Source organism: Elaeis guineensis, chromosome 2 (genome assembly GCF_000442705.2).
Source record: "Elaeis guineensis isolate ETL-2024a chromosome 2, EG11, whole genome shotgun sequence".
NCBI lineage: Eukaryota > Viridiplantae > Streptophyta > Magnoliopsida > Arecales > Arecaceae > Elaeis > Elaeis guineensis.
The window spans coordinates 79666569-79680136 of record NC_025994.2 but is presented as its reverse complement, the minus strand read 5'-3'; the positions used below and the strand labels follow the sequence as shown (position 1 = coordinate 79680136).

The window sequence follows — 13568 nt, the reverse complement described above, 5'->3', positions numbered from 1 at the left end:
CGTATACTGTTTATAATTTACTGTAGTTTTTATATTTATTTCTATGTTTCACCCCTATTTTGAATGCTTTAAAATCGGTTTTGAGTAAGATTATACAACACCAGTTATATACCATTTTTTTTTACTCCTGACTATAGAAAAACTTCAACCAAGATGGCCGATGATGACCTTGCGGCCTAATTGCCGTTCTTAATCTTTTGGAACAATGATCACTCCCAGATCTTGATACAAATTAGATTAATGCTGATAATGTTTAGAACTAGACCACTACTATCTACTAGGTATGAAATTTTAAAAATTAATTATTTATCTGATGATGAACTGCTCAACTGCTAGCTTGATCTACTGCCGATCTGGTCTGCTGCCGATCTGATCTGCTGCAGTAATATTAGGAAATGGTAGTTCATTCGTAGTAAGACTCCATACCTCAGATTCAAGGCTCTTCTGCTTTGATACCAAAATTTGTAATGACTTAGATGCTCTAAGATAAGATTTTTTACCAATTGTGTCTAGATCTGAGTAGATCCAAGTGTTTGGAATGAGATTTGAATGAAAGTTATAAGTTGGGGAGGGATTTCAGGTAAATTGAGAGGAAAATTGAGGATGATTTGAGGAAAAATAGAGAGGAGGAGAGGAGTTTAGAAGAGAGCAGATGGGATCTGGGAATGAGATCTGGGAGAAAGAGAAGAAATTTTGAAGGGAAAAGAAATTCTTTTATATTATTGCTTGAAAAAATCTTAACACTCTGTCACAACTATTTATATTTCAACTATTAAATTGATTATAGTAAAAAAAAAATCTAGATGGGCTTCTACCGGCTTGATCCTCGACTGCACTTGCTTACTTCTTAATGGTTTAGTGGGTTATGGATCCAAATTTTATCCGCTATCTGCTGACATCAGATATTTTGGTTGGTCGGCTGATCCTTGTGGAATCTCTTAGACTTATTTCTGTCTAACTCTTCTCCTTTTTCTCCTTTGTTCCAAACCCTAATCGTCTTCTAGAGTTGTAGTTTTTTTGGAATCTGTAGATCTGATTTTTAGGTGATTCTTAATGTTGTTTACATCTCTTATGCTGGTGATTTATTATAAATAAATATATTTTTTTTATTCTTTAGTTTTTTTTTTTTAATGATTAAAATTTATTTTTTTTATTGCTGGGTGTTATCGGGAGTTGCAGAAGGATCCCATCCTTTCGAGGTTTTTACTAGGGTTCGGTTTCTTGGGACGCAGGGAGAGGGTGAGGTCTCGGATTTTGGGGTAAGGTGGGATTTTTCTGGGTGTTTAGCTACAGCGTCGTGTGCCACCTACGGTTGGTTGTGTGCTCAATTGTATGTTTCTCTTGCAACATACATCTACGATCAGTTGTTTATTGCTAGCATATCGGAGCGTCGATCCAGCTGTTACTGCCTTTCGATCTATTCCTGGTTATGGTATTAATATTCAAGACACCGGCGATCGAGTCGTGGAATCACGTTAAATTAGGATTCGGATTCGGATCCGAGATCGGACACGGAGCGAAACCCGTTACCACTACTTACATTTCCCCTCCTGCAGGGCTTCGACGTCCTTTCCCGGCGAGCCGGAGTCGTTTATTCCTCTCGTTCGTGCAGGAGCACGCTTTTTTTTCCCCTCTAAGTTCGCAGAGTCCGGAGCCCGTTCCACAAGAGTTCGTGGTCTTCTGGTTTCGGAGGTTAGCGATTTTTTTTCTTGGATTTCTAGTTTTTAGTTTCTAAGTTGGTTCTTGATTAGGGTTTTTGGGTTTTAGACGAGAAATTCCGACTTTGCCTACTTTTGATTCTATGAATCATCAACACGAAGCGTCTCCCTTGGTTTTAAGGTTGTTTTCTTCTTCTTCATATATCTCGTGGGGCGTAAAATGCTTTAGTATCAGAGTTGAGAGACTGGAGTTGAGCTCAAGATCAATTTCTAAGTACGCGGTTTTCGCCTCTTGTCTCCATCTCAGGGTGAGTTTGTTGGATCACATATTCTATTGCATGGTAGTTATAGATGCTATTAGTGCATCAGCCGAACTCTTACAATTATCATAGGTGTCTGTAGAGACCTTGAAGTAGCCAAAAAAAAAAAAAAAAAGAGAAGAAGGGAAAAGATGAAAAAATCACATTTCATATACGGATAACTGACTGATAAATTGGAATTTTCTAGAATGAAGACTAGGCATATGATGCTTGTGTGACACATAAGTAGGGATTCATATGCACCCTCCTGAGGAATATTAAACTGAATAACATGTCCTTGTCTGCTAAAATTGGAATAATGGTGCTAGAAGCCATTTAAGCATATATTTTGTAGAGAGTCTTGATACTGAGGACACAATTCTGCTTGTAAGCAAATGAGAAGTTGAGGAATATGGGACCATTCTAATTTATTGGCATGCTTTGTTACGTTCCAGTATTAGAAATTAAAATTTAGCCTTTGAATTTGGGGGGAAATGCAGAGAGTTGGTGGATTTGGGTAAGTTAGAGATTTATTGCATAAATGCATGTATGTATAAACTATTTTCTATGGTTGTATATTTGTTGTCATTTGCATGGGCATATCCCAAAACATGCATGGCTGTTAATGCAGTTGGTAGAAACTTTCAGGAGTTTTTTCGGGACAATATGATCATTGATCATTGAAATATATTTCGGAGAGGTGCGAATTACTAGTGTTTTCGAGTTGCTTGTGCTTAAAATTTGTTAATTAGATGTATCGATGGGCTCGTAGAGATGTGACTCTTTTGAAGTTCATCATGATGAGTTTGTGGCAAAGCTCTTTCTACATGAAGAGCCAAGTGCTTGTTCACTCAATCTGGTTGTTGAAATCATCCTCTTGCTTTCTTAAGTTCACAAGGAAGTCTACAAAGAATGTGCTCGACAACTTAAAGAACTGAATTTTCACCCTTCACATTTCTTGTTATTGCTCTTTCATCATTTCCATCACATGCCTTTATTAGCATCACAACCATTTAAAAATTATTTAGAATTTGTTGCACATTTTCTAACTAGCCATAGAAGCATCAACCTTTTAAAATGGTAACATCACTAATGCAAATGTTTATTAGCATATTGGTTCCTATTATATTGTTAACACCTATCCAAATGCAAATCTTTTGAAGTGAAGATTCTTCAAATGATTTCTTGTTAATTATGTTGAAATTTTCTTTGACTCACGTTACATTTCAATGCGAATTTAAGGCCCTCTTTGCATTGGAACCTTTGGCCTATGCAATGCATGTCCAATCCATCCCAAATGCCTGCATTTTGGTGCTACTCCCATTGATGTGCCCAGGCCTAAATAACTATCTTGTGTAAGAATAAATGTTGGAGCACAGAAAAAGAGAGAAAAAAAAAAGAAATCTTTGAAATCTGATTGATAAGAAAATCGCCACAATCAGATCACAAAGGGGTAGAACGTCACACTCAAGAAAAGAAGAATGTGAGTGATAAGTTCTAGGGTTTATAACTCGCCACTAACACACAGGGGTTAGATAAGAGAAATCAGCAACACTCATTTTCATTCATTGAAATCTGAATTGAATACATAGGTTTCCTCTCTTTATATAGATAAGAGAGGGAACATAAGACAAATTCAGTAAATGGAAGGAAATAACAGAATTTGACTATCATAGAAATAATGGTGGCTGTATCTTGCTACAAAGGAAATGATAGTGGCCATATCTTGCTACTATGGAAATGATGGTGGCTGGAGATCATGGTGAATTAGGAAGAACAAAATAACTTTGACTGCATCTTGCTACTATAGAAATGATGATGGTTGGAGATCATGGTGAATTAGGAAGAACAAAACAATCTTGATTGTGTCTTGCTATTATAGAAATGATGGTGGTTGGAGATCATGGTGAATTAGGAAGAACAAAACAAGCTTCTAAACTCGGTCCTTTTTCCAAGCAATAATTTCTTTCAAATTCTTGTCAAATCTGATTCGCACCACATCATGCTTCTACGCACGTGAGCAAAATCATCAATTTGGCTCTTGGATCCATATATGGCATGTGATCATCTCTTTCTTCATGATGGTGCACATCATTTCCCCCTTGTTGAGTAGGATTTGCCCTCAAATCCAAGTCTTCCTCATCATCCAAACTATCCTCCAAGTAAGGAGAAAGATCTCGAACATTGAATGTAGCGGACACATTGTAGTCACCAGGCAATTCAATCTTGTAAGCATTGTCATTCACTTTCTCAACAACTCGGAATGGACCATCAGCACGCGGCATGAGCTTAGATTTTTTTTAGTTTGAAAATCGTTCTTTGCGAAGATGTATCCAAACAAGATCATCTGGAGCCAAACGAACTTGTTTTCTTCCTCTGTTGGCTGCCTTCTCATAAGCCACATTCTTCCTCTCAATCTGCTCCTTGATGCTCTTATACATGGACTTAACCAACTCAGCTTTCTTCTTCTCATCCATACAAACTCTTTCGCTGATTGAAAGTGGTGCCAAATCAAGTGGGGTGATAGGATTAAACCCATAAACCACTTCAAAAGGAGAATGCTTAGTAGTGCTATGAATACTACGATTGTAAGCAAACTCAACATAAGCCAAACACTCATCCCAATTTTTCATATTCTTGTTAACAACAGTGCGAAGCAAAGAAGAGAGGGTACGATTTACCACTTCGATCTGACCATCGGTTTGTGGGTGGCAAGTCGTGCTGAAGAGCAATCTAGTACCAAGCTTCTTCCACAAGGTTTTTCAAAAGTAACTCAAGAACTTAACATCTCGATCAGACACAATGCTCTTTGGTACACTATGCAGATGTACTATCTCTTTGAAAAATAATTCTGCAACATGTAAAGCATCATCGGTTCTGTGGCATGGCACGAAATGAGACATTTTTGAGAATCGATCCACAACCACCAAAACCGAATCCTTCCCCCTTTGTGTTCTTGGTAGCCCAAGCACAAAATCCATACTCAAATCTATCCATGGTTGATCTGGTATAGGTAGCGGCATATACAACCCTTGTGAAGTCTCTTTGCCTTTCGCCTTCTTACAGGTAACGCACCTCTCAATGACGTGATGCACATCACGAATTATAGCTAGCCAATAAAAGTGCTCTTTCACCATCTCCAATATTTTCTTCTCTCCAAAATGACCCGCCAATCCGCCACCACGAGCTTCTCTCACCAAAAGTTCTCGAATGGAACTGTTAGGAATGCGCAGCCGACCTGACTTAAATAAATATCCGTCATGCCTGTAATAGCCATTTACAGCTCTTTTCTCGCACTCTTCATAAATATTTGCAAATTTTGGATCGTCCTTGTATCGATCTATAATCAACTCAAATCCCATTAGTTTAGCATTAAGCAATGAAATCAAAGCATACCTCCTGGAAAGTGCATCAGCCACGATATTGACATTTTCTTTTTTGTATTTGATCACATAAGGAAAGGTTTTCAAGAATTCCATCCACTTGGCATGTCTACGATTCAGCTTGCTTTGTTCTTTCAAGTGCTTCAAAGACTCATGATCAGTATGGATGACGAACTCCTTTGGTAATAAATAATGTTGCCAAGTCTCCAAAGTCCGAATCAGAGCGTAGAACTCCTTGTCATAGACAGAGTGACTTAAGCTTGCACCATTCAACTTCTCACTGAAATATGCTATGGGACGCCCTTCTTGCATCAGAACAGCTCCAATGTCCACACCGGAGGCATCACATTCTACCTCAAAAGTCTTGAAAAAATCGAGTAGAGCTAAAATGGGTGCTGAACTCAACTTCTCCTTGATCAACTCGAAGCTCCTTTGGGCTGCTTCAGTCCATTTGAATTCTCCTCCTTTCTTGATGCATTCAGTGATAGGAGTAAGAATAGTGCTGAAGTTTCTCACAAACTCCGATAAAAGGATGCTAGGCCATGAAAACTTCTCACTTCAGATACATTAGTAGGAACAGGCCACTCCTTGATCGTTTTCACCTTTTCCTCATCAACTTCCACTCCATGTTGTGACACAACATAGCCAAGAAAGACTATGCGATCCTGACAAAAATGACACTTTTTGAGGTTGCCATATAGCTTCTCTTGTCGTAGAACCTCAAAAACACCCCTAAGGTGCTCCATATGCTCTTCCTGATTTTTGCTAAAAATTAGAATATCATCAAAATATACAACCACAAAATCACCAATAAACTTACGCAGCACATGATTCATTAATCTCATGAATGTGCTAGGTGCATTGGACAAGCCAAATGGCATGACCGTCCACTCATATAATCCGAACTTGGTCTTGAATGCGGTCTTCCATTCATCACCTTCCTTCATGCGAATCTGATGGTATCCGCTCCTAAGATCTATTTTTGAGAAGACTTTAGCTCCATGCAACTCATCAAGCATATCGTCCAGTCGCGGGATTGGATAGCGATATTTTATTGCGATCTTGTTTATCGTCCTACTATCCACGCACATCCGCATAGATTCATCCTTCTTTGATACCAACAGAGCTGGTACTGAACATGGGCTCATAGACTCCCTCACATAACCCTTCTCCAAAAAATCCGCAACTTGCCGCTGCAATTCCTTGGCCTCCTCGGGATTGCATCTATAGGCTGGTCTATTTGGTAGGACAAACCCTGAAATGAGATCAATCGGATGCTCGATCCCTCTGATTGGTGGCAATCTTTTTGGTAATTCTTCCGGGAACACATCTGTAAATTCCTTCAAGATCTCCTTCATTTGCGGTGGAAAGGAGACTTCTTCACTTGAAACCTGCTTAGTTACAAGAACAAAAATAATTTCATGGTTAGTCAAAACTCGCTTCACTTCCCCCTTGTTGGCAAATAGGTTCTCTTTCTTGCCCTTTTCAATCACAAGCTGATCTTTCTGTACCTGTTGCGGGCTAAGTGGTGCCAACACTATGTCCTTCCCATTCTTGGCAAATGAATAGGTGTTTTTGAAGCCGTCATGAATAGCCCTCCGATCGTACTGCCAAGGCCTTCCCAAAAGAAGATGGATGGCTTTCATAGGAACCACATCACAAACAACCTCATCTTTGTAGGACTTGCCAATAGAGAAAGGTACTACAACCTGCTTTGTAATCTTCACATCACCATCGTCAGTAAGCCATTGCAATCTATAGAGACGGGGATGCTTCATAGTCACCAAATTAAGTTTTTCTACCAAAATAGTAGAAGCCACATTGGTACAGCTACCTCCATCAATGATAACACCACATACCTTATCATGGATGGTGCACCTGGTATGGAAGATATTTTCGCGCTGCTCATCATCCACTTTGGCTTGTAGGTTCAGGTTACGACGAATAACCAACAGCTTTCTTTCATCTGCAAATTCCACAATCTTCTTTTACCTCTTCCAAAATAGCCTCATCTTCACTTTCAATTTCTTCTTGTGACTCCCGAATGAACATCACCCTCTTGTTTGGACATTCAGAGGCTATATGACCGTAACCAAGACACTTGAAACACTTGATATCTCGACTTCGTCTGGGAGGTTGTGAATTTTCCACCTCTTTTTCTTTGGCCGCATCTGTGACTTGCTTGCTAGAATCACCTTTTTCTACTTGTTTTGGCACCGTCTTAGGGACGGACCATGGTGATAAGGAAGATGAGTTGGTAGTTTTACTTGGCTTACTTGCACCACGCTTGCGCTGTCTCTCCACCTTAACAGCAAGTTTGATCACATCGTCAAGGAACACATAAGATTGCAACTCAACCATATCAGCAATCTTCTTATTCAAGCCTTTTAAGAACCTTGCAATGGTCTGTTCTTGAGGTTCTCGCAAATCGCATCTCATCATCAGCATCTCAAATTCTTTGACATAATCCTCAACACACATCCCCCCTTGTCTCAAGCTTTGTAACTTGATGTACAGCTCCTGCTTATAATATTGAGGGACAAATCGCTTCTCCATGATCCACTTCATAAGCCTCCAGTTCTGGATCTCCTCTTCTCCATCCCTCCTACGCTGAGCTTTCACATTCTCCCACCAAAGATTAGCATAATCAGTGAATTCAAGGGTAGCAAGTTTACATTTTTTTACCTCAGAATAGTCTTGACATTCAAAGACCTTCTCCACACGTTGCATCCATTCCAGATATTTTTCGGGTGAGCTGGTTCCTTTAAAGGATGGGATCCTCATCTTAATATTGTCTCCTAAACTCCTTTGCTGCCGTCTTTGCCATGGATGTTCCTCCACACCATCATCATCTCCAGGTTCGTCATACTCCTCTTCATCATTGCGATCAACTCGTCGTGGTGCTGGATGGCCATGCCGCTGTGGTGGTGGGGGAAGTGTTGCCAACCGCTCAAACGCTTGTGTTAGGCGATTGAGTTGCTCCATCATCTCTTCTTGACGCCGCTGGAGTCCCATAATTTGAGTTTGTTCCAGACTCATGCCTCTAGGAATGACAGGGGCCTCGTCTCCTCCAGACATGATTTGGATGTCAAACACTCCCTCAGGCTCTGATACCAAACTGATGTGCCCAGGCCTAAATAACTATCTTGTGTAGGTAAGAATAAAGGTTGGAGCACAGAAAAAGAGAAAAAAAAAAAATCTTTGAAATCTGATTGATAAAAAAATCGCCATAATCAGATCACAAAGGGGTAGAACGCCACACTCAAGAAAAGAAGAATGTGAGTGATAAGTTCTAAAGTTTATAACTCGTCACTAACACACATGGGTTAGATAAGAGAAATCAGCAACACTCATTTTCATTCATTGAAATCTGAATTGAATAAATAGGTCGCCTCCCTTTATATAGATAAGAGAGGGAACATAAGACAAATTCAGTAAATGGAAGGAAATAACAGAATTTGACTATCATAGAAATGATGGTGGTTATATCTTGCTACAAAGAAAATGATAGTGGCCGTATCTTGCTACTATGGAAATGATGGTGGCTGGAGATCATGGTGAATTAGGAAGAACAAAATAACTTTGATTGCATCTTGCTACTATGGAAATGATGGTGGCTGGAGATCATGGTGAATTAGGAAGAATAAAACAACCTTGATTGCGTCTTGCTATTATGAAAATGATGGTGGCTGGAGATCATGGTGAATTAGGAAGAACAAAACAAGCTTCTAAACTCGGTCTTTTTTTCAAGCAATAATTTCTTTCAAATTCCTGCCAAATCTGATTCGCACCACATCATGCTTTTACGCACGTGAGCAAAATCATCAATTTGGCTTTTGGATCCATAATGGCATGTGATCATCTCTTTCTTCATGATGGTGCACATCACCCATCCTTCTTTATTTTTTTTATTTTTAAATTTATAATTATACTACTATACTAGTGTTCTGCATGTGTTATCCTTGTGTTTTGATTATAGTGGATCATTGCATATGCTGGCTCATCCATAGGTATCTCTCTTCAAGGAATCAGAGTTAGTATGCTTTGGTGTCCTTAAATTTCGCAGACTCATGGGAAACTAGAAAAGAGGAAACAAAAAGGAGTGCATGAAGCATTGGAGTCTAGCTGCATGTTGGACTCCAGGCATTCTGCATTATAGATAGAGCTCAAGCACGGCAGTTTTTTGATGCATATTAATTCTAATCCATCTTGAAAGCTGTTAATCTTATATACTCTTCTATGAAAGCCATAGATTGACTTTTTAGACCTGTTTTCATATAATTAATTCTCTGTTGTGGTTTATAATATTTTTTCTCTCATATATTACATATAATATATAGTACAACTAAAATATAGTATGCAAAATAAGGATGTTTGTACCCGATAAAGCAATTTATAATGCTTATGCTTTGCTCTCAGCTTATTTAATTTTCATCGGGCAATTATGATTTCCTAAAAGTCATCATTGTTTTTTTTTTTTGAATGGTACCCTTTTTCCTCCTTTTTCTGTGGAGGTTAAAACACTGGAAGACACTCTGCTTCCTTAGGGGTTCAACCCCGATTCTTTTTGGTAAGAGCCAAGAGAAACGTCAAACAACAAATTGTTGTTTAAGTGAGCCTTTTTTTCTTCTGAACATAACTGCATTCACTTAGCCAGCTGCAAACTTAGGAACTTCAACTCATCTCTTGTCAATAAAAGAGAGTTGCATATACTTACAGGGGCGCATTTACTAGCCGACCAAGGGACATACATTATCGGATATGTCACCGAAGTTCTAGACTATCCCTCATGTTTTTTATTTTTTGTTCCATGATTCATTCCTTTGTCCATTCTGGGTTATTATCTTAGGACTGAAGCACTATGGCTTCAAATTGTCAAGCTGCCCCATTGGTTGCTTCTCCATCATATCCAAACTCCATTGCATGGTCGAAGGAAAATCTGGTAGCCATTGCTTCAGGCCATCTCATAACTATATTGGTAAGCAAATATATGAAGGATGTTGTATTAGTGATTATTGAAGATCTAATTTTCCTTTTGTTGAAAAAATATAATTTATTGAAATGTTATTTATCAAGTTATTGTTTTGTATTTTTTTCAGAATCCAGCTTTGCTTGCAGGCCCTCGAGGGTTAGTTATACTTCCCCCAAATAAGCCATTTCCTGTAGGGCTGGTGAGAAGGGAAGGTAGATTTTGCGATTTTTCCTTTTGGTTTGTAGATATGCATATGCTTGGCCAATAATATAGCTTCTTTATAAAATATTCCTTCTGTTATAACATTGCATGTGCATAGATAGTTCTGGAATGTAGATACATGTTTGCTCATGTAAGGCTTTAAAGTTCCAAGCAAGTCAATGTGCTAGTGCACACTGATTGTAGGGAGGATCGGGCATGGGAACATTGATGTCCATCATTAGTAAGTAGTATGTTTACAAATTACAACTGATGCCTGCAAGTCTATCACTAAACAATATTCAGGTGATCATATGCTTAACTACTAGAAGAAGAGAAACAATTACAATCTACTTTTTTAGTCTTATTATTACCTTTGGTGTATCTGACCATTAGTAAGATGACAATATTAAAGCAAGCAAGTTATTTGTATTTTATACATTCTGTAGACAAATTGTAAATCATGATAAATTACTGTATATGGATATTGTGATGTGATTGAGGTTCCTTGATTCATGAATTTTTGGAAATATTTGCAGACCTTCTTACTCCCTGTTTGATGCCTACTTGTTTATCACGTGACTTTCGTCCTTGTGCTCGATCCATTTCATGGTCTGATCCAGGATTTGCACCAAATTCAGGGTAGGAAGTTGCCTTTACTCTCCGTTCCTTTTTGCTACAGTTAGATCTGTTTTATTACAGCTGTGATGCTGCTTGCTGTTGATTTTTCTTTTCTGATTTCTTCCACGACTTTTCTTCTGCTTGCACTTAATGCATGTCATCTGACTTAGCTGTAAGTCTTGTCACTTTTTATGGATGTGATACACATGTATACTTGAATTGCTGCAGATCCTTTCTTGCTGTTTGCACTACGGAAGGCCGTGTGAAGTTGTATCGTGCACCTTTTTGTGAATTTTCTGCTGAATGGGTTGAGGTATGTATTAATAAAAAGTGCCTGTACTGGAGTTCAGAGACTAGTATAGCACTCCGATCTTCAATGTATAAAATGACATTAGAGCTAAGATTACATTAATATATGATTTGTAGATCATCATTTTGAGCTCTTAGAGTTAGGAGCAGTAATCAAGATTATAAGCACTTGGACAGACATGAGAAGGAAAATCTTATATTTTATCCTGACCCTGACTTATTAATTGTCGTTTCAAGTTACTTTTGTGTGATGTTGGCTAGTGGGTAATAAAGATTTTTGAACAGTATTTACTGTTTACATCATGTACATAAGCATTACTCATTCTCCTGTTCAGGTTTCTTTAATGGAGTAGATAGAGGCTAGGCTAGTGGTTTAAGGGGCTGATGAACAAAAACCATTTGATTCTGGAATAGTTTCCAAATCCAAAAGGTGGTAAACGTAATTTGATTTTACTATCTGAATGGCTGGATAGTCTTGGAATACCAAATTAGCTGGAAATGATGCAAAAGCACAAGGTATGGAGAAGCAGTGGTGGTTCAAAATATAAGAGCAGGAAGAGATATCTCCAGTTATGAACAATTTATATTACTAGATACAGATTTAGTTAAAACTTTGAAGTGGACTTTAAAATTAATGAAGAAATCAAGTACTTTTTTCTAAGCATATTGAGGACAGTGATTCTAAGTGTAAACATGAAGTTGTATGAGCAAATGTTGGTGAGATATTTTTTGAAATGTCAGAATACCTTCACCGATGTAGTTTCTCGAAAAGGACAAGATGTCTTGTGAGACCAATGACAGATTGTCAAGTATTTAAATTTAGAAAAATGCTCTGGGTGAACTGAAATATATGTAGAGGAATATGCGGTGTGGAGTCATTTTTTGCTTACTGACACCATAAGGTGATTGGCATAAATTGACTGGCAGTGGACAAATATTCTAGTGGATAGGCAACACATGGATAGCAGTAGTACAAAGTGTTAAAACACTCTAAGAAATAACCTAAAAGGTTATGGAGTGGGGCTTTTATGAAGTAGGGAAGAAAACATTTCTTGAAAACAAATCGGGGTTTTTTTGGAGATAATCAAAGGAAGTACACATTATGGACAATTTTTTAAAAATTGTGAATTCCTTGTCATTTTCTTCTATTCCCAATCCTAAGTAAAAGACTTTTTTTTTAAAGAAAAAATTTTCCTTTTCCACATGTTTCCTTGCAAACAGATAGGCAATATTTTAGTAATATGTGTATCTATTCTTCATAGCTACAAGTGCATGGAAGGTGGCAAAACATGGAAAGTCTTATTAATCTCCTATGTTCCTGTTGGTTTTCCAATTCCATTCAAAAGGAACAAAAATGTGAAAGATTCATGAGGTAGTGGATTGCTATGCTTCATATTTGGATTCTGGACTGACATTTACTTTTGATGCCCCCTGACCCCCATGCCTTTTTTGTTTTGCTCTTTTGAGAATTAGCTTTACTGACTAGAATCATCTAGATGGATATGGAATAGCTGCCTATCATTGCCCAGACCACATGACATTTTGATGGCGCTATTCCCTTTTGGACTCTAAAGTTAGGTTAAGATGTTCCCTTCCTAGATATCAAATAAAAAGGAAAATAAAATTTTCACACTAGTTTAAGATGTTTGCATCGTTATGCCATTTTTTTCATGATACTTGGGTTTCACCTACTTCTGCATTTAAGCACTATTCTCTAATGGTGGTGATGTAGTCCTTGTGGAGGATAGAACATAAAGAGAAACATAAGCATTGTTGGTACTAATTTTAGTCCACATCTGATGTCTTTGGAGTCCATTTATGTTTGTAGAGAGTTTATGTTAGTTTAAGTATCTAGGGAGATTTATGCAAGTTTTAAATTATGTTTTGGTTGGATGGCTAATATGAGATCTTGTTCTGGTCTTTTCCTTTTAATTTCAGTCCTTGATGTAGTTGAAGTCCTCAAGTGATGGGGTCATCCATGTAATTTGATCTTGGTGTCCACCTCGAGGAAAGAGGGGGAGCCCTTGCTCCCTCCCATGGTCTGCATAGACAAAAGGGACATCCAGGTCCTTGTAGTCATCTTAAACACAGGAGGGAGAAAGGAGTTGAAGGAAAAATAAAGGAAAAA

At 38.1% G+C, this 13568-nt stretch overlaps 1 protein-coding gene across 6 annotated transcripts in view; it reads left to right on the top strand.

The window, feature by feature from the left end:
- The first annotated feature begins 1264 nt into the window (after window positions 1-1264).
- The window catches only part of LOC105033153 (uncharacterized), a 53691-nt gene continuing 41387 nt past the window's right edge, over window positions 1265-13568 (top strand). Inside the window, exons 1-6 of one of the 6 annotated variants that reach the window (XM_073251914.1) lie at window positions 1265-1692; window positions 1894-1966; window positions 10190-10318; window positions 10440-10524; window positions 11050-11152; window positions 11360-11444. In XM_073251914.1, the coding sequence (XP_073108015.1) occupies window positions 10202-10318; window positions 10440-10524; window positions 11050-11152; window positions 11360-11444 (390 nt within the window). In that variant the 5' untranslated portion in view covers window positions 1265-1692; window positions 1894-1966; window positions 10190-10201. Of the gene's footprint in view, window positions 1693-1767; window positions 1967-10189; window positions 10319-10439; window positions 10525-11049; window positions 11153-11359; window positions 11445-13568 lie in introns of those variants that run through there. The other 5 variants (XM_073251913.1, XM_073251912.1, XM_073251911.1 and 2 more) reach the window with 5 other exon arrangements.